This window comes from Rhagoletis pomonella, unplaced genomic scaffold (genome assembly GCF_013731165.1).
Source record: "Rhagoletis pomonella isolate Grant_MI unplaced genomic scaffold, Rhpom_1.0 Rhpom_scaffold_00003, whole genome shotgun sequence".
In the NCBI taxonomy this organism is placed as follows: domain Eukaryota; kingdom Metazoa; phylum Arthropoda; class Insecta; order Diptera; family Tephritidae; genus Rhagoletis; species Rhagoletis pomonella.
In genome coordinates this window covers 19,946,281-19,967,127 of record NW_023458557.1, presented here as the reverse complement: position 1 = coordinate 19,967,127, position 20,847 = coordinate 19,946,281, and the positions used below count along the sequence as shown (strand labels likewise).

Below are 20,847 nucleotides of genomic sequence, written 5' to 3'. Positions count from 1 at the left end.
CAGTTCCCAATCCTTGGTCACAGTTCCCAAATATTGTCAAAATTCGGGAACTAAATATCTTTAGTTGTCGAAACTAATCCTTTTTCTCAGTGTATACGAAAAATTATAACTGCAATCAAAATATGTATCTTATTTTCAAATATTTAACTTACAACTAAAAATCGTCAAATTCCGCTTACGAAAATATGCAGTACTAATGAACCCGCATGGCGTCAAAACGCCAACATTTAATTAAATTTTTTTAAATAGGTGAAACCCTATTCAAAAACCTCTTCAAATATTCCTAATGATTAATCTAAACCATTTCTCAGTGATGAGAGGTTTCGCATGGTGTTCTTCATTTCATCAAATTTCCAATCTCCCTGTAACTTCAAAAAATAAAACATGTGCACATCTATGTAGAATCAGAATCCCAGTTCTTTAATTTGACTTCTCATTTTGGAAATTCGAAATAACGATGCAGAGGCTATGACCTAGAAAAAAATAGATGGCAACTCTAATTAAAAATATTATCAGCCTATAGTTTTCTTAAAACTCTTTCGTTTGACACTAATATTTCGATATTTCATTTATGCACCTTTCGTACAAGTAAAACAAATTCGCCTTTTCAAACAGGTGCAACCCCTCTTAAAGTATTTTCAAACTAAAATCTTTCGCCTGCCATTGTTATACATATTACAATTAACTGATGAATTAAGTTGAATTTAATTTTTTTAAGCACATGGCAACTCTTATAAATACAGTTTAGGAATGAATTATTTTCAAACCCATTTCGATTGATACCCATCTTTTGACAATCCATTTAACTTATTAAATAGTTTGAGCTTAATTTTTTCAACAAAAAAAAAACCAAATGTTCAGCTTAAATATTTCTTAACACTCGTTCTGTTGATAACCATATTAAAAAATTTCATGTAACTTATGTATAATTAAACGAAATACCACTTTCAACAACCGGAAACGCGGCAAACCTTTTAAAAATTATTTTCGAACTAAAATTTCCTTAAATATTTTTCGTCTGACATTGTTATAAATATTTTATGTAACTGATGAATTAGGTGGAAATTTATTTTTTAAACACGTGGCAATCCTCCTAAATATAGTTCTTAAATAAAGGATTTTAAACCCATTTCCATTGATAACCATCGCTTAGTAATTCAGTTAACTTATTAAATAATTTAAGTTTAGCCCTTTAAACTGAGGCAACCCTGAAACACATCAAAAATGTTCTAAATTGTCAAACTAAGTATTTCTTGAAGCTCTTTCATTTGACATCCATCGTTAATATTTCATATAAAAAATAGTTCAATTAGACTTCTCAAATAGATGGCAACCCTATTCAAAATGTTTTCAAACTACTACCTTCTTAAATCTCTTTTGTATGACACCCCTATAGCGATACCTTATTCACTTACCAAATTCCTTTAACTAAAATTTAATTACATTTTTTTTTAACATGTGGCATTCCTCCTATACATAGTTAAGTTATAAAGCCTTTTCAAAACCACTTCGATTGATACCCTTTATTTCATAATTGATTTAATTTTTTAATTAATTTAGCCTTAATTTCTTAACAGGTGTTAACTTTTTTCAAAAAAGTAAAACCTTCTTGAACATCCACACCCTAAGCCCTTTCATTTGGTACCTCACTTTTAAAAATCGAACGGACGGTGCGGATCTGAGGGCATTGATTAGTAAATAACTGGAGTTTAATTATTTAACAGGTGGCAACTCTTTTCTTAAAAATAAAACCAGTGTGCACATCTACAGGCCAAGCGCTTTAATTTTGAAAATCGAACGAACGGTGCAGATCTTTTATGCTGCACAAAAAATGCCTTCGCGTATTATAAATATATATTGCTTTGTGTATTATTAACATAACAGTATTTTATTATTAAATGGTTTTGTTTTTGCTAATAGTTATGTAAGTATATCTGTTAGTGCAATACACACCGAATAAATAAATGATAGGTTGGGAAGATTTTCTTCATTGACGTCACAAGCTTCTAACCTCTTATATATATCTAACAAAAGGGAGCGTTGGTAATGTACAGAGTTTTTGTAACCCTTAAACGCGCAAATCATTTTTTCTTTTTATTGTTAAAAAATAACTATATAATATGTACACATGCATATCTTTTGTTTGAAATGTATCAAAAAGGCAGTTAAAAAAATAATTTGTTTATTGTAGCTGGTAGCTTGATTTCGATGAAAATGTCATAATGCCAGCAAAAGTCAAATGGCTAGCATGGCGGCCTAAATCGTTGAGTGAAGCCATGATTCGATAATGAAAGGTTTTGTAAGAAAAACTTTCCAAAACAAAACCAGTGATATTTATTTTCCAAATTTCTTTGCAAGTTTTAAGAACATTTTTAAATTTTTAGTAGTGAAATTTTTACTTTTTAAATTTGAAGAAATGTTTGTTCTTCATTCGCTGGCGACAACAAGACAAAATGGGTAAGATTCGTTGCACTACGGAAATTCAATGTAGGCTAAAGAGTCGAAATTCCTTTAAATTCTATAATGTATTTGTCGATATTTTTGGGAGACATCTTGGTTCTGCCAAGTCGCTGTAAAGTAAAGCGCGCAACGCTTCTGGTAAATGAGTTAACGAAGGTATTTAGGTATTGTCCTCCACAACACAATCCTGGTGTCTCCGAATGAGACTTTGACGCGATATAATATTGGCAAACCCCATCCGTGGGTCCAATCGTAGCACACGACACTTAAGGCACTTCTCATTTGACGATGTAGATCACGTTCCCTGTCTCAGTTGTTCAGTAGCTGCGTATTCTTTTTATTCTTCCTGAGTTCATCCGGCACGAATCACTAATCGAGACTGTGTAAGCCAATGTTTAATATTCTGATGGCGGCATAATCTCCCCAGAACACTAAAAGTGCAACAGCAAAGAATTCGACCTACCATATTTGAAGCAATCAAGCCATAACTGCGAAAGAAACGTAAGCTCCAAATGTTTTTATTTGTCGGTTTTTTTAATAAATATTCCATAAGTTTTCCACAAACAAAATGCTTCTTCGTATCCATTATCTGGCAAACAAATACAACAAAAAAAGCTCAAAGTGGACCATCCATTCTCAAGTTATTTCGCAGTCTGACGTACGCAAGTTTGGTATACACATAGAAATATTTATTTATTTTTAATAGCAATCTAGGGTTATATTCGATGTGAACAAGCTTGTTGAAATTAAATAATTACATCAAATTCGTTTTTGTTAAAAAAAAAAAACACCATTCACTGTTATCCACACCTTTTTGTGGAATTTTGCTACCATTTTAGGAAGTGTGATTGACTTCTTGCCCTTTTTCTCCTGCTTCCAAAAACTATCCCTGCGGGTGGGAGTGTCAAATATTAGAAAAAAGCTACTTAAAAATCTTTAATAATTGAATTATGGCTAGTAGCATGATAAAAACATTACAAGGTAAATTCATTCTCTCAATTCGTCGGCCATGATTTTTTTTCTGACGTTTGCCAGCATTTTAAAATCATATAAAATTGAGTATAAAAAAATTAAGTTGTTCACAATTGTTGTTGTTTGAGATTGAAAATGGGAATGTGTGTGTGAGTCTGAGTTTTGAATTTTCCAATTATATTGCTGGCAACGTCATACTGCCTCTCAATGGTTTTACCTTGTTATGTTTTTATCATGGCTAGTAGTATAAAATTAGTGCTGCCTACACCAACAAGAACGTTCCAGGCCGTTCCCGCTAGAAATGATCGTTATACTGAGCTGGATAACCCAAACAAACACAACAATTACGTAACGATTCGGTACTTCGATTCAGAGGTTGTACCCGTTACTCCTTAACGAATACATACGGTTTTCTTCAGCTTATGGGCTGTTTTTGCTTACGCGTAAATGCACATTTAGCGCATTTAACTGTAAATGCTACTCTAAATGTACATTTATCCATACAAAATTCGTCACCTAAATGCAACTAAATGCAATTCCATTTTTGCATTAAGAATCTAAATGCTAAAAGCAACCCTGTGATCTTCCAAAATTTCCACGATTCGAACATGGTTTAATGAGAAAAAGTAGCAACATTGCTTTTTCGAGTATACAGTGGGTAACTGCGTTTCAGTGATCGCCGATCGAGATTTCATTTATTGTTTTACATTATTTGGATAAAGAAAAGTTAAGCAAATTCAACATCGATGTGATGCTGATAGAAATCTGGATAAATTTGTGATCAACTCTCTTTGTTTTGTTTCCTAATTAAGTGAGGAAGTTTTAATTGACAGCACTGACAAATGAATATACAGTGAAACCTCTCCTAACGGCCACATCTATTAGACGGACACCTCCCTTGGGCGGAAATTTTTTCCTATTCCAAGTTTTAAGTATAAATTTCGGAACAAATTACTCTCTCTTAAGCGGACACTCTCTCGGCCGGACGCGGACAGTTATTTTGCATAAAATTGACACAAAAACTCTATTGGGCGGACGCGATCCTCTTATCAACGGACATTAAGGGTATTCATCAAACCTTATAAATGCATTGTAAACCGTATAAACTTATAATTGTGTAAACCTTATAAACGAACTGTCAAAATTTGTATGGAAACTCGTTTACGCATTTCTGACAAATTTCTCCGGCGATTTCACTGAATAAACTTGATGAACTGAAGCCAATGCAACTCTGTCGCAACTCTAGCTATGTTTTCTTAGGCGATAATCGGGATCCTCATAAAAATTTTGCACGCAAATTCAACAACAACGATATGATCCTGATAGAGATCTGGTTTAATTATTACCCGTTCTGTTTGTTTTGTTTCACTGATAACTGAGTGCTTGATCTACTACAGTTTGGTAGCAGGGACAAATGAATTCATACACAAACAGATATTCTGTCATTGTTCCTTTGAAATTGCATCAAATAAATCGCCTTTATGTTATATGTGCATTTATTTAAATAGATATTATCTCGTAAATATAATTTTTCCCCATTTAATGAGTTAGTTTCTATAATTTCTTTATCCACGTGCTAGTAATATATAGTTAGTGATACTGAGCTCGATAAGCAAAGAAAACACGACTATTGTCGCATGTGTAAACGAAAAGGGAGTGTGGGGCGTTCATGTAACAGAGTGCGTAAACTGATAAAATTATCTGCTTGATAAAGTTATCGGTTTAGATGAATACCACTATTAAGATTTCTTTTCATAACAAATCAAACAAAAACCTCCGTTGAGCGGACGCGAACTCCTCTTAGGCGGACTACTAAATGGAAAAAGGGGACTTCCTGCCCAAAATGTGATTGTTATGCACACATTTAATTTGGTTTGCGCAGTGGTTTAGGTTCGTTATTTGAATTGTCAGAAACCCTTGGAGACTGATAAAAACATGAAAACTATTGATGAAAAAGGTACTGACGCTGAAAATAATTAAAAATAAAACTTACGTCAATCGACAATTTCCCAGTTTTTTATGTAATGAATCTATGATTTTATGTAGTTTATGGACTAAAATGTAACATTTATTTTTATTTTGTTATTACTTAATATGTACTTACGCACATAAATGAAATGTGCACTTTTGAAAAAATACATGCGCTATATCTTTTATTCAAATAAGAAATAGTGACTATTCAATTAAATAAAACATTAAAAAGTTCTAAAATAGGCTTCCCCTCCATTAAGCGGACACCTCTCTTGGGCGGACAAAAAATGCCTGGCGGTGATTGTCCGCCCAAGGGAGGTTTCACTGTATACACAAACAAATGCTCAGTTATGGTTAAAACAATTCAAGTTTTTGTATTGAATTTTTGGTTTAAAATTTATTTTCTCCTTTTCAGTAGGGTTTTTGCACATTATCTTCTGCGTGAGAGTTGATCGTAATAGATACGGATCTGAATAAGCGACTGGAACACGGCTGTTTGTCAAAAGCATACGATTTCGAACTCGCGTAAATGTTCATTTGCTAAATGCGATAGCATGAACGCTCTTCGAAAACATATGTTCGAAAGTGGTAAATGTTGCATTTTAAATGCAAACATTATGCAGCGTTTTTGCTGCATTTAAAATGCAACATTTAGCACTTTCGAACATATGTTTTCGAAGAGCGTTCATGCTATCGCATTTAGCAAATGTACATTTACGCGAGTTCGAAATCGTATGGTTTTGATAAACAGCCGTGTTCCAGTCGCTTATTCAGATCCGTATCAATTACGATCAATTCTCACGCAGAAGATAATGTGCAAAAAACCCTACTAAAAAGGAAAAAAATAAATTTTAAACCGAAAATTCAATACAAAAACTTGAATTGTTTTAACCATAACCGAACATTTTTTTGTGTATACAGGGTGTCTAAGAAGTAACCTGCCAAGCTTTAGGGAAAGGTAGGTGGGGGGTTAGCTCTCTGTTAAACAAAAAATTTCAGGTAAAAGTGTTACCTTTTTTGAAATATTTACATTTTTTCAATTAAGAAAAATCGTTCCTTTTCATCTATTTTCTTTAACTGCCTCTACAAACCAGGCATACAGGCATGTTCTGCAAATCGTTTTCGGGTGATATTTTCGGAATTTCCGTTTTCAAATCGTTTGACATGTCCTGTAAATCGTTCTGTTTTAATTTTTTCGAACATGGGCAAATCGCTTTGTCACCCTGTTCTGGAAATCGAAATCGTTAAAATTTTCCCGTTTTATATTCGTCAACTTAAACGATAGCGGTTTGGAATTCTAATAAACATTTTGTTGAAATAATATTTATAACACTGTAAGTCCTTACACAAATTAGCTGCTTATGTGTAAATTAAAGTTGTTATTTAAAAACTTTTAGGGGAAAACACAAAAACTCCAAGCAAGAGCTAATTTTAGTTCAATTTATGGAATCTCATCCAGATCTGGCAAAGAATTTTTCGAAGGGCGACAGAGTTGCTGTTGAGGAAAAGTGGAAGGAACTGACCACATTGCTGAATGCAGAAGGGCCTCCCCAGAAGGACGTTAGTGGATGGAAAAAAGCAAGTTATATTTAATCAAGTATTAAAATGAATGTATTTTGAGCTCTTTTTTTCTAGATATGGTCTGACTGGAAGAGATGCATCCGTAAAAAGGTTGCCCATACAAATTTGGAATCGAGGGCAACAGGAGGTGGCCCCTTTACTAAACATGTACTAACGCCCAACGAAGGACGTGTTGCCAGAACTTGTGGAATTTTTGCGGCTGTGGAGGGCATTAATCATTCCAGAAGTTTTGGAGCCGAAGAAAGCTGCATCGCCAGTGAGTCGGAGGAAGAACGTCCGCAAACAAGTAGGGAAGCCGTGGCTACCCCGAGAGCAGCCAAAAGGCCACGAGCCTCGGAAATGCAAGACTGCCTCCAGACGTGCATGACAACACAAGCCTCTTGCATGGAAACCATTTCAACCACGATGGATGACATTTGCAAAAGCCACCAAATATTGCAAAATCGCATGAAGGGGAAAGGGACGATATTCGACGACTTCATCGTGCTGTTGAAAATGAAAACGAGTTGCTGGCAGAGCAAAATCGGTTGAAAGCGCAAAGTTTGGAGGAAAAAAGAAGGCATAACATCAGAATGGAGCAGTTGCAACATGAAAAAGTTAAAATAAAAATGAAAATGCTTGAGATAGAGTTGTCAAAATGAATACAAATTCCATATCGACACCTGAGTGGAAGATCGACCTATCTCGGCAGCCAGTTCGAAAACGCCCTATCTCAGAAAACTTTTCAAGAACGCCCCACTTCATAAAATGATTGAAGGAAGCACTATTTCAGACCATACTCAAATGCAATGTAGTGAAAATATATTAAGGAACCATCATAAAATTAGGACTATTTTGGCATTTTTAACTTTTTGATATTTTCTTCCCCAACTTTGACTATCTCTGGTGAAAAAAAATGTACTGAGCTATAACTTTACATTACATAAAAAAATTGCTCATCTAATAAAGATTTCAGAAAGGTGCCACTCTTACTGTGTCGAATAGAAAAAAAGTTATAGCCGCTTTTGTGGGCAAAGGACTGAGACACGCTACAATGTATTTAATAGATTTAAATTTAAGTTGCTCTTGTTACCGACCGATGCTAAATAGTACAAAGGTACATTATTACCTGCCCTGACATTATTTTATGTTCCTTACCGGAATTAGTGAAAGTGGATTTTGTGATATTGGGCCTTTCGAACATTGTGTTATTAATACTATGACTGAGAACAGGCAGTATACGTCGCATGAATATGCGGATATTCACCTAATTTACGGTGAAGCTTTCTGTAATGCCAGAGCTGCTAAAAGACTATATGCAGAGCGATACCCCAATCGTCGGCATCCGGGTCGTGAAGTATTCGCCCGGACCCATAGAGAAATATATGAAGGTAAGTGATTTTTACACCTTTCTTGTTTGCTTGCTTGTTAACTACCATTTTTCACTTTTTTAAGGTCGCATACTTGGAAGGCGTGGCGGCGAAACAGGACGTCCTGTAACGGTATGGTGAAGTTGTGTTAGAGGAAGTGGAACTAGGTCCATCGACTTCAGTGAGAATGATGGAAAGACGGACGGGAATACCAAAAACTACAGTTCACAAAGCTTTAAAAGACCATCGATTTCATCCCCACCATATTCAACGTGTTCTGGCTCTACAAGAAAGCGATTACCTGTCGAGGGCTAGATTTTGCCGTGAAATGTTGCGACGCATGAATCAGACTCCAACTTTTTTAATAAAATAATTTGGTGCGATGAATCATCATCAGTTGGCAGATAGGCAATCCTCACGAAATGAGAGAAGATCGTTCGCAGTACCGGTACAAAGTAAATTTATGGTGCGGTATTTTTAATTGTCAGATATTGGGACCTGTGGAAATGCCGCCAACGCTCAACTCTCACAGTTTTTTAAAGTTCCTTCAAAAACGGCTTCCACCTCTTTATAAGATGTACCCATAAACCTGCGGCGCAGACTATGGCTACAAAATGACGAGTGCCCTGCTTACTACGGGCGTGAAGTACGAGCTCATTTAGACGAAACTTATCCTCGTCGATAGATTGGACGATACGGGCCAATAACGTGGTCCGCTCGATCGCCAGACCTGAATCCATTAGATTTTTTCTTTTGGGGCTGTCTTAAGGACAAAATTTATTCAAAACGAAGAGAATTTGCGGGAACAAATAAATGGAGCTGCTGCTAAGATAGCCCAATTGAGTTTAAGATCTCTAAAAGCGTGTTTTCTTAAAAGGTGCCGAGCTTGTATTAGAGTAGAAGGTCGCCAATTTGAGCATATTTTATCAATAAATGAATAAATTTTTCTTCAAACAAGTCATGTATATTTTATTTCACGTGAACCCATCCTTCACAAAAAATATTGATAGATATAGCCCTTGTTATAGACTCTAGTCCGAATTCCGGTAAGTAACATAAAATAATGTCAGGAGCAGGTAATAATGCACCTTTGTACTATTTAGCATGTCATTGGTCGGTAACAAGAGCAACTTAAATTTAAATCTATTAAATACGTGTAAATCTAATTAAATACGTGTCTCAGTCCTTTGCCCACAAAAGCGGCTAAAACTTTTTTTTATTAGAAACAGTAAGAGTGGACCCTTTCTGAAATCTTTATTATATGAACAATTTTTTTATGTAATGTAAAGTTATAGCTCAGTACATTTTTTTTCACCAGAGGTAGTCTAAGTTGGGGAAGAAAATATCAAAAAGTTAAAAATGCAAAAATAGTCCTAATTTTATGATGGTTCCTTAATATATTTTAACTACATTGCATTTGAGTATGGAGAAGCCACATCGATGTTGAATTTGCGTAACTTTTCTTTATCCAAATAATGTAAAATAATAAATGAAATCTCGATCGGCGATCACTGAAACGCAGCTAGCCACTGTATACGCGAAAAAGCAATGTTACCACTTTTTCTCATTAAACCATGTTCGAATCGTGGAAATTTTGGAAGATCACAGCGTTGCTTTTAGCATTTAATTTCTTAATGTAAAATGGAATTGCATTTAGTTGCATTTAGGTGACGAATTTTGTATGGATAAATGTACATTTAGGGCCGGTTGTTCAATGTCTGATTAGCACAAATCGGAGGTAGAAGCTCCGGTTAAGCACAACTACTGCTTTATCGATCACATGTTACATGCATGATGTCGAAATCGTCGATAGTGTAGTGGTAGTGATAACCAGACATTGAACAACCGGCCCTTAGGGCCTTTTACTCAATATGTGGTTAACACTAATCTCCGTTTAAACATCATTATCGACGTGTTCGGCTCCATGCATATAACATGGAGTCGGTAACGTCGATAACGATGTTTTACCGGAGATTAGTGTTAACCAGACATTGAGTAACCGGCCTTAGAGTAGCATTTAGAGCTAAATGCGCTAAATATGCTTTTACGCGTAGGCAAAAACAGCCGATTATGCTGACGACACACAATCAGTTTTGCCTTTCAATTTCCTCACATACATTGCTTGTCAAAAATCATAAAAAATGAAAGCCATTACGTAGGCTGCATTCAATTTGAGAAGCAATTTCATTATCAACATGTCGTCTTCAAGAAAACAATGTAACTAACTAGCTTCTGAAGACCATTTTCCATTTTAATTCCATTGTAGATTAACAATTTAGCATGCATACGCTTAGTATTTTTTATTTTCACAAAATTCGCACGCCAATGCTGAAAAGCTGATTAAAATTGAAAGCAAAATTGAAACTCAATTGAAAGGGAAAAATTGAAAGCAAGTCAACCATTCAAACAATAAAAAAGAGTGTGTTAGAGAAAAAGAGTGAGAGTATTAATACTGCCAAAAGTAGTGAAAAATCTGGTGAAATCTCGGGTTTCATTCACTTCAAAACTGGTGAATTTTGTATGGGCGGTGTGCAGATTTTTACGAGTTTCCCCCAGGCTTCCTCAACGTTGGTCGTCTTGTCGTGGTGGGGAAGCTTAAATGATGTTATGGTATACCTCACAGTGTGGGGTGCACCATGGCAACATGAACTAAGAGGGAAGCCCAGTTGTTGCGAAAGGTTGCAATGGCAACCCATCGCAATTTGTGTCTCTCGTTCGTCTCACTTTGACTAATTGCAAGTGTCAAATTCAACGCAATTTCTCGTTCACTATTTCAAGGGCGCATAGGCGCCGCAAGTAAAACAAAATGTAAGTTTTCTGTAATTACTTTGTACTTATTGAAAATAAATAATTATAAACTTTGTAATAATTAAATTCAATAAAGATTTTAGCTCGTTGAAAAGGAGACTAGAATATCAATTCTATTGCGGGCCGCGCCAATTGCCGGGGCCACATTCTGAAATATTTTGCTGTTTCCTTTGGACTAATTTCTAGGTCATCTAATCATCGGGGTCTTAAAATGGAAGACTCCGCTCATATTACCGTAATTGTCGAAGACAATGGAGTACCACCAGCAACGAGCATTGGTGAGGCTGACAGAACTGGCACCGCCGCAGCTACTGGCACTGGATCGCCTTCTACGGCTGCAAACCCGCAAATATACGAACGCATGCATGCCTGTCAATGCCATTGGTGCCGTACCTAACCTCACTTCCGCTGCCATGCCGTTGAGCACGTTGTCTTATACAACACTCGGCAATACATTTCAGCCGTTTTATTCACAGCCAGTTACGCATAGCACAATGGCGCCGCCGCCGAATGTTCCAGGTTTAGTTCAACCAAATACGACAACCTTTGCACAACCGAACATACTGCCACCGTATACCCAAATGTATGGCCCACCTTACAATTTTCTTAGCCAGTATAGCAAAGCCGACATCAACTTCACTCCAATGAAGATTTCCAGTCGGCAAGTGATGACGAAGGATCTGCCTTCCTTCTCCGGTAAGCCTGAGGACTGGCCCTTATTTATCACGAATTACGAGCAGTCCACCGAGCGATGTGGATTCACCGATCAAGAAAATTTGATCAGACTACAAAAGTGCTTAAAGGGGCCAGCCCTCGAAGCAGTGCGTGGTAGGTTAATGATGCCATCAACAGTGGGGCTGGCTATCAACACACTGAGAATGCTTTATGGTAGGCCAGACATTATTCACCAAACAATGCAGTCGAAATTAAGGCAAAAACCTTGCGTTAAGGCTGATAAATTGGAAACGCTCGTAGCGTTTTCCCTCGCAGTGCAGAACTATCGCACTACAATGCAGACGGTCGGGCTTGCCGATTATTTAAAGGATCCTGCGTTGCTAAATGACTTGGTAGCTAAGTTGCCCAGCGACCAAAGGCTCAATTGGGGTAGTTATCGTATGTCACTCGGTCGCGCCGACATTGGTACATTCGACGAATGGCTTTTTGGACTAGCTAGGTGCGCGAGTCAAGTAACGATATGTCAGCCACCTACTACAGCAATTGATACTACTGAAATGAAGAAGGGTGGCCTCAACTCTCAAAGGGCGAGAATTCTAGTCCACGAAGTCGTTGATAAAAAGGTAGATACAAACGTGAAGGTGGCTATATGCCTAAAGTTTAATGCAAATCATAAGCTGTCAGACTGTGCTGAATTTACCGCGCTCTCGCGAAACGATCGCTGGCAGTTTATTCGGGAAAAAAAACTTTGCTTGCGCTGTTTCAATTCTCACTACGTTCGCCGGTGCAGTTCTAAGAATAAGTGTGGGGTTGACGGCAACCATATGGCACACAATTCACTACTCCACACCCCTGCTGCCGTAAATAGCAGCATCAGCAACGATCAGCTTGTTGATGATCTTGACTTGGATGGGCCGTCCGAGGCACTGTGTCTGCGATGGACTAGCGAAATTACGCAAAACGAAAGTAACTCCAAGTTTGTAAGTTTCGAGATCACATCAACACAGGTGGACGCTCCACGATACTTCTTAAAGCGTGTACGTACAATTGCTCATCTAGGTTTGCCTGTTCAAACATTGGACAGTGCTACAATGCAGAAAAACCCATCTGAAAGACCTTCCCATCCTTCCATGCAAAGCTGCTAGGGCACGGATTTTTATTGGAGTCGACAATACGAATAGCGACCGAATGGATGAACAAATGAAAGCTTATTTTGCTGCAGATGCTATCGGTGTCTACGCACCCGCTAAACCGCTACTTTCGAAAAGGTGCTGGGAATATTTGTGGAAAAGTTTTCGGAAGAAGTTTTTGATGAATCTAAATTTCATTCGAAGCGAGAAGTTCTACGTACGATAATGAAAATATTGGATCCGCTTGGACTGCTCGGCTACGTCGTTATACAAGCAAAAATCATCCTCTTGGACATTTGGCGTTCTGGTGTTAATTGGGACGAGGCTATCGGAGAGGGCGAACAAAGGAGTTGGTGTAATTGGGTTCGACGAATATCCTCGATAAACAACATAAGAGTCCCTCGCTGCTACACACTCGCCAAGTGTAGCGACGGGACTCAATTGCATATTTTCGTGGACGCGAGTATCAACACATATGCTGCTGTGGCGTATCTGCGCGCTGAGGGTATTAACGAGGTGAACTGCTCGATGCTGGCTTCAAAGATGAGGGTCACACCGTTGAGACCCATTTCAATTCCAAGGCTGGAGTTAATGGCTGCTGTTCTGGGTCTACGGCTGGTGAAATTTATAAGCGAGGAACTTTCTGTTCAAGTTTTTTGGACGGACTCAAAAAATGTGATTTACTGGGTACGCTCTGATGCCAGAAAATTCCACCAATTCGTTGCGCTACGTATTGGAGAGATTCTAGAGAGTTCCAGCGCTAAAGAGTGGAGGTGGTTACCATCTTGCGAAAACGTTGCCGATGAAGGCACGAAATGGAACGAGGATCGTAAATTTGACGACAACCCACCCTGGTTTCAAGGGCCAAAATCCCTAGCTGAGCCCGAATCTTACTGGCCCGAAACAGAGCTAGTAGTCACTAACTCAAATGTGACCGCAGAGCTGCATCACATAAGCACGGCAGATGCTGTGGCGCTGTCAGTAATTTCCCCAGAGGTGCAGAGGTTTAGCTCCTGGGAAAAGTTGCGTTGCACACAGCAATTTGTCTTGCGTTTTCCGCGCCTGGTTCTGAAGGTCACTCCTCAGTCGCTACTAAAACTGTTCGATTTGCGCGATTTTGAGGCAGCAGAGCTCGTTATCATAGCCGTGGGCCAGGAAGCTGCGTTTAGCGGAGAGATAAAGAGCCTTAAGAATGGTCAAGGAATTCAGCGGCAGTCCAGCATCTTTAAATGGTCGCCTTATCTTGACGATATTGGGCTTCTTCGTGTAAAAGGAATAATTGATTTCGCAAATGGTGTGGCCGTCAGTGTGAAGCGGCCCTTAATACTTCCGAAGAATCACCCAGTAACGCGATTATTAATTGACTTTTATCATAGAAAATTTCACCATCATCATAACGAGATCATCGTCAATGAGATGCGCCAGTGATTCTGCGTAGCTGCTTTGCGGACATTGGTAAGAGATTGCGCCAAAAGTTGTCAGACGTGTCGCAATCGAAAGGCTAAGCCGCAACCTCCTTTAATGGGAAATCTGCCTTCGGAACGGCTATCACCATTTACACGGCCATTCACGTTCACGGGGGTAGACTATTTTGGCCCCATTGATGTTACTGTTGGACGGCACCGAGAAAAGCGCTGGGGCGCATTGTTCACGTGCCTGACCACTCGTGCAGTTCACATGGAGATCGCGTCATCGTTGTCGACGGAATCATTCCTATTGGTGCTGAAGCAATTCGTGTGCCGAAGAGGAGTACCGAAGTGCATTGTGTCAGACAATGCCACTAATTTTCGCGGTGCTAGCCGAGCGCTTATCGACGAGATAGAAAAGTTGTCGTGCGATGACCTAGAGAAGAAGCATCCCCATATCGAGTGGTTCTACATTCCGACTTCGGCTCCCCACATGGGTGGGGCATGGGAACGAATGATACGGTCAACTAAATCTATTTTAATGGATATTACGCACGAAGCTAGCCTGCGCGAGGAAGTTTTGAGAGCTACTCTGGCCGACATCGAAAATATTCTCAATTCGAGACCTCTGACGTACGTCCCTTTGGAAACTTCAGACGACGACGCACTTACGCCCAACCACTTCATGCTAGGAAACTCCAGCGGAATTCGAGAATCTGGATGCGATGATGACAGGAGTTCATCTCTTCGTCGATGCTTTCGAATTTCAAATCAGCTAGCTAACCAATTCTGGAAGCGTTGGATCAGAGAGTACCTTCCATGCCTTACTAGAGGCGCGAAGTGGTTCCAACCACCGATTCTACCAGTTGAAATAAACGACGTCGTGGTCATCGTTGACGATAATGCGAAGAGGAACTCATGGCCGAAAGGAATAGTAATAGACCTCCATCGTGGGAAGGACGGACATGCTCGCAGCGCTGTGGTGCGGACAGTAAACGGTCTGTGCACTCGAACTGTCGTTAAACTGGCAAAACTGAATATCACGAGCCAAATCTGAGTTGGTAAATTACATACGAGGAGACGTAGGAAATTTACGAAGGGGGGCATGTTGCGAAAGGTTGCAATGGCAACCCATCGCAATTTGTGTTTCTCTCGTTCGTCTCACTTTGACTAATTACAAGTGTCAAATTCAATGCAATTTCTCGTTCACTATTTTTCTGGTTGTTCAAGAGCGCATAGGCGCCGCAACACTACCCAAGCCAAGGTGTGAAGGCCACCGTGCCGATGGATGAATGGCCAGCGGGTAGTAAAATGTGGCTGGTCGCGAACGGTCCCCTCCGATGCCCGGGCAAGGTCGGTTGTAGAAGTGCCTTCTTCATGCATACCGGCTCTGCGGACGAGTGACGAACCCCTTCCGGACTACTCATGGGACTACAAATGAACAAAGAAATTAAACAAAAACAACAACAACAACAACAGCAAGAACAAAAACAAAAGCCTGGGGAAGATGTGACGCTATCGAAGGAAGAACAGCTCCTGAAATCCCCTGCAAAACCACCAACCCCGACAGCGATTTCCTCTGTTGGTGACAGCCATAGCACCTCAGAGGAAAAAGCGGGAATCAGCAGTAAAACGGAAGGTGCCAGCCATAGTCCCATAGTAGAGAGAATTGCAGCAGCCGGACGTGTAGACAAGCGCGATGAGGAAGATAAGCGTAGATATATGGCCATGGTGGAAGAGTATGAGAAATTCCAAACAGAACGTACTGCCACCATGGGATCTAGCGAAACCCAAAAAAGGAATAGGTCTCAAAACGAGAGTGGCAACGGAGCTGACCGCAAACGATTGAAGCAGGGGGATGTAGCGGAGTCCGCAACATCCACCAAGCATCGCTACTTCAGCGACGTTGCAAGAGACCATCTTCAGACTTCAATTATTGACGAAGGTAGCAGAACGCTGCTAGCAGTGCAGCAAAAGTGGTGGAGATCGATGTGATGCTGTCGAGTCTCGTAATGGACTACGTCCTCGACAACCCCGAAGGTCCTCGTCCAGAGTTTGACTCATCGGAATCCCTGAGGGGATACCGGGTCATCAAATGCGCGGACCAGTTCTCCTTGGACCTCCTCGCTGGGTGTGTAGCAAAGATTAGCGACGCATTCGAGGGCTTGAAGCTGAAGCTCATACCAGCCAAGGACATCCCTAGGAGGCCCCGTGCGCGCATTTGGTTACCTCCGATAGCCGAACCTGGCGAAAAGTTGCTGCGGTGTGTAAAGCTGCATAATAAAAACATACCAGCAATAGACGAGTGGGAACTCATCAAAGTTGAAGAGCTGAGAAAGCCCACAAACAAGCCAATTCTCCTAGCGATTTGCTCCGAATCCTTGGAGGCCCTAGCAGAGGCCGACTATAAGATTCGGTTCGGCATTAGGAAAGCTAAGGTAAGAGTATTCCTTGGTGAAGTCAGCCCAGTAGAAGAGGACCCGGGCGTCGCCGGTGCAGGCGAACTCCTTATGGGAGTGAAACTGAGCGATGAACCGGACCAGTAAGATAGTCCAAATAAATCTGCAGCACTCGAAGTGTGCTACAGATAGTCTAGTCGTACTTCTCGGCGAAGAGGACATCGACATTAGCCTAATACAGGAGCCCTGGGTCAAGAACGACGAAGTAATGGGCCTTAGTATCAACAATTACAATCTCTTCCACAAGAGCGAGGTTTGTAAACCACGGGCGTGTATTATTATCAAGAAGGGTACAAATGCATTCCTTTGCTCTAATTTCAGCACAGCAGACACAAAAGTAGCTAAGGTGGAGACGGCAGGACAACAGGACGTCTTGTTAGTGTCATCTTATATGTCCCATGAACGAGACAGTCCGCCACCGGAAATCAAAACTATAGTTGACCGGAACCCCAGACGAGCCATTGTCATAGGATGTGATGCAAACGCCAGGCATCCAGTTTGGGGCAGCACAATAGAAAACGAGCGATGTGAGTCACTTCTACACTATTTATTAAACACTAGTTTGAGTATTTGCAATACTGGTAACCGACCAACCTTTATCTTCCCAAGTTCAGACCGGTTTCCTGGGTGGGAGGTGGTGTTGGACCTAACGTTGAGAACGATGGCGTTACCGTTGATAACTGGAGAGTTTCCGACAGGCCATCAATGTCTGATCACTGCTGGATACTCTTTAATCTACGCGGAGTATCCTACACCCCCTCTAAATACAAGAACCCACGTAGAACCAATTGGTAGAAATTCAATAGAGTTTTGACGCGAAAACTAACTAAAGTTAATCTGGTAGTAAATATTACCTCAATAGATGAGATAGAACGAAACGTAAGCAACTTAGAGGGGGCGATGACTAAAGCCTATGAAAGATCAACCCCACTGAGTGTCATGAAAAAGAAATCCCCGCCATGGTGGAATGGGGAGCTTAGAACTCTAAGAAATAGCGTTAGAAAACTTTTTAACGAGTGCTTTAGGTCCAAGAATTGGGTGCCCTACAAAAGTGCGTTAAAATCATATAAAAAGAAACTAAGGATAGCAAAGGCCAAGTCCTGGCAAACCTACTGTTCCTCGATAGAAAATGTAAGAGACTCAGCTAGGCTAAGTAAGATCGTCTCAAAGGAGTACACTAAACCCTCATTTATTAAAAACATAAATTATGTATGGACAAACTCCACAGATGAGTCTTTAGAAACACTAGTTCAATTCCATTTTCCAGGCTGCGAACAGAATGCAGCAGCATCAGATGGAAAGGAACCCACATACATACCAAATACAGAACTTGAAACAATAATAAGCGAAGAAAAGATCATCTATGCAATGGAAAGTTTCTCTCCCTTTAAATCTCCAGGTCCAGATGGTATAATATCGGCCATGTTACAGCATGTAAAGAAGCACATAGCACCGCTACTTGAAACCCTCTATAGAGCTTGTATTAGTATGAAAATGTCCCCCAGAACTGGAGACGTGTCAAAGTAGTGTTCATCCCTAAGCCCGGTAGGAAGAACCACGAAACAGCGAAAGACTTTAGACCTCTAAGCCTAACTTCCTTTGTTCTTAAAGCACTGGAAAGGCTAATAGATATATATATAAGATTGTTCTTGGGGGAATAATCCCTATCAACAGCACAACATGCTTACATCAAAGGAAAATCGACGGAAAATCACTGCGCTTCAAGCAATACACTCTAGCCGCTTTTCTGGATATCGAGGGCGCCTTCAACAACATTGAATACTGTTGTGGGTTGTGGGCTGTAGCACTAAACAGCATACTGCTAGAACTCAACAGAGGTGGAGTTAAAGTAGTGGCGTATGCTGACGATGTAGTGATAGCAGTCAGTGGACCTTTTCTCTCTACTGTAAGTGAAATTCTAGGAAAAGCGCTGGGTAGACTGCACACGTGGGCTAAAGGCAGTGGCCTTAACGTAAATCCAGACAAAACTGAGCTTTTACTGTTTACTAATAAGTATAAGATACCCCAATTTACACTTCCATCCATAGGCGGGAAGACAATACCCCTATCGTCCAACGCAAAATATCTGGGAGTAATTCTAGATACCAAACTAAACTGGAAACTTAACGTTGAGAAACGTAAAGAGGGGGCCTACATCGCTTATTATACTTGTAAACAGATCTTCAATAGAAACTGGGGTTTAAAACCGAAACTTGTGATGTGGATGACCACCGCTATCATAAGGCCGATCCTAACCTACGGCGCCCTAGTATGGTGGCCAGCCTTAGACAAACAATACAATGTTAGCAAACTAAATAGCTTACAAAGAGCGGCATGCTCGGGGACAACTGGGGCACTGAAATCCTGCCCTTCAGAAGCACTGAATGTAATCCTCAATATGATGCCCATTGATCTATGCCTAAAGGAAGCCGCGATGTACTCAGCATTAAGACTCAGAGAGTCGGGGCTGTGGGGATCGAGAACCTTTGGGCATAGCTCAATCTTAGGCCTTACTTTGATGGGAAATAAAACCACCGACTATATGGTATCAACCCTCGATTTTGGCTTGAATGTACAAGTGAGGTTTCCATCCGGAAGGGAATGAAAAAGGGGCCAAGCTGCCGATAGGGAAACCATCTGTATCTACACTGACGGGTCCAAGATGGACTGCGGTGTAGGGACAGGGGCATATTCCGAGGAGCTTGGTGTCAATAGGTCCCTCCGGCTGGAAAACCATGCTAGCATATTTCAGGCTGAAGTTCTGGGCATTTGGGAAGCCTAAGGAATAGCGCTACCAGGAAAGAAAGAGCGGTTATTTACTCAGATAGCCAGGCAGCACTCCTGGCTATATCATCCGCTGTAACCAAGTCCAAGCTAGTCAAGGAATGCAAGATGGAGTTACGCTCAGCGTCTCAGTCAATGTCCATCTCTCTTGTCTGGGTTCCCGGCCATAGGAACATAGAAGGCAACGAGAGAGCAGACAAACTGGCCAAGGCGCGAGCTTGTTTGGATGAATCTGTAGCGGTGATACTTGCACCTTCTGAAACTGGCAAGGAGGAGGTGGTCAGAGATTCAGACTTGCAAGATAGCACGAGAGCTTTGGCCTGACTTTAGCAGGAAAAGAACAGCAGAACTGCTAAGTAGGTCAAGGGTAGAAGTATTTAGAATTGTAGCGACTATCACCGGTCACTGGCCGCTAGGAAAACATGCTTGTAGAATAGGTCTTCCATACAACAGAATATGCCGCAGTTGCGGCTTGGATGGCAGCGAAGAAACAGTATTTAATTTCCTGTGCGAATGCCCACGCCTGGCTTACTTAAGACATAAATCTTTTGGGAAACACATAGTGGAGCAGTTAACGGATCTATCCAGTGCTACAATAGGCGACTTATACAAATTCATAAGCTGATTCTTGAGCGATAGCTTAGGTAGCACACAACCAACCAACCCACCCGCTGTACGTGTGAGCCTTGCATCACTGTCGCAGTCATTCAGATACTTCGTAAGGAAAACATATAGCTGCACTCGTCTAGTATTGCCCACTTCGGCCGGCGCAGGGTTGCATTTTCTTCACAGCGAATTCAAAATAACCTTAGGAACTTTAAATAAAAAATCTTTAAATATTTTTGATTTATTTTTCAAAATGCATTGTTGACCTAATATACATAGTTAGAAACCAATATTATGAATGAAAATTATAATTAACAATAATAAAGATAATTTTACATATATATCTGGTTGCTTAATTGATTATTATTACTACTACTCCTTTGCATATAGCTGTTTTCAAAAGTTGCAAAATTTCTATAAAAAAGTTAAGCAATACTAACAATATTATAATCAAAAGAAAGGTAATCGATTTACCTTTTTTTTTGATATTTATTACCATTTGCAAATCATTTACACTAGCTCACAAAAAATCAGTTTTGTTACAACTTTGCAAAATTTGACGACTTTTTCACTTCTTACATATAGATCTTTTCAAAAGCTGCAAAATTTCTATAAATTCGTCAATTGATTTTAACAATATTATAAT

General features: G+C 40.0%; 1 protein-coding gene across 1 annotated transcript; it reads left to right on the top strand.

Annotated features, from left to right (window-relative positions):
- Positions 1-16,364: 16,364 nt before the first annotated feature.
- Positions 16,365-16,898, top strand: LOC118736082. Its single transcript, XM_036466185.1, has one exon. The coding sequence runs from the start codon at positions 16,365-16,367 to the stop codon at positions 16,896-16,898; it is 534 nt and encodes a 177-aa protein (XP_036322078.1).
- The last annotated feature ends 3,949 nt before the right edge of the window (positions 16,899-20,847 follow it).

Coding starts and splice junctions, on each gene's coding strand:
- LOC118736082 (XM_036466185.1), top strand. CDS start 16,365: ATGGACTACGTCCTCGACAACCCCGAAGGTCCTCGTCCAGAGTTTGAC.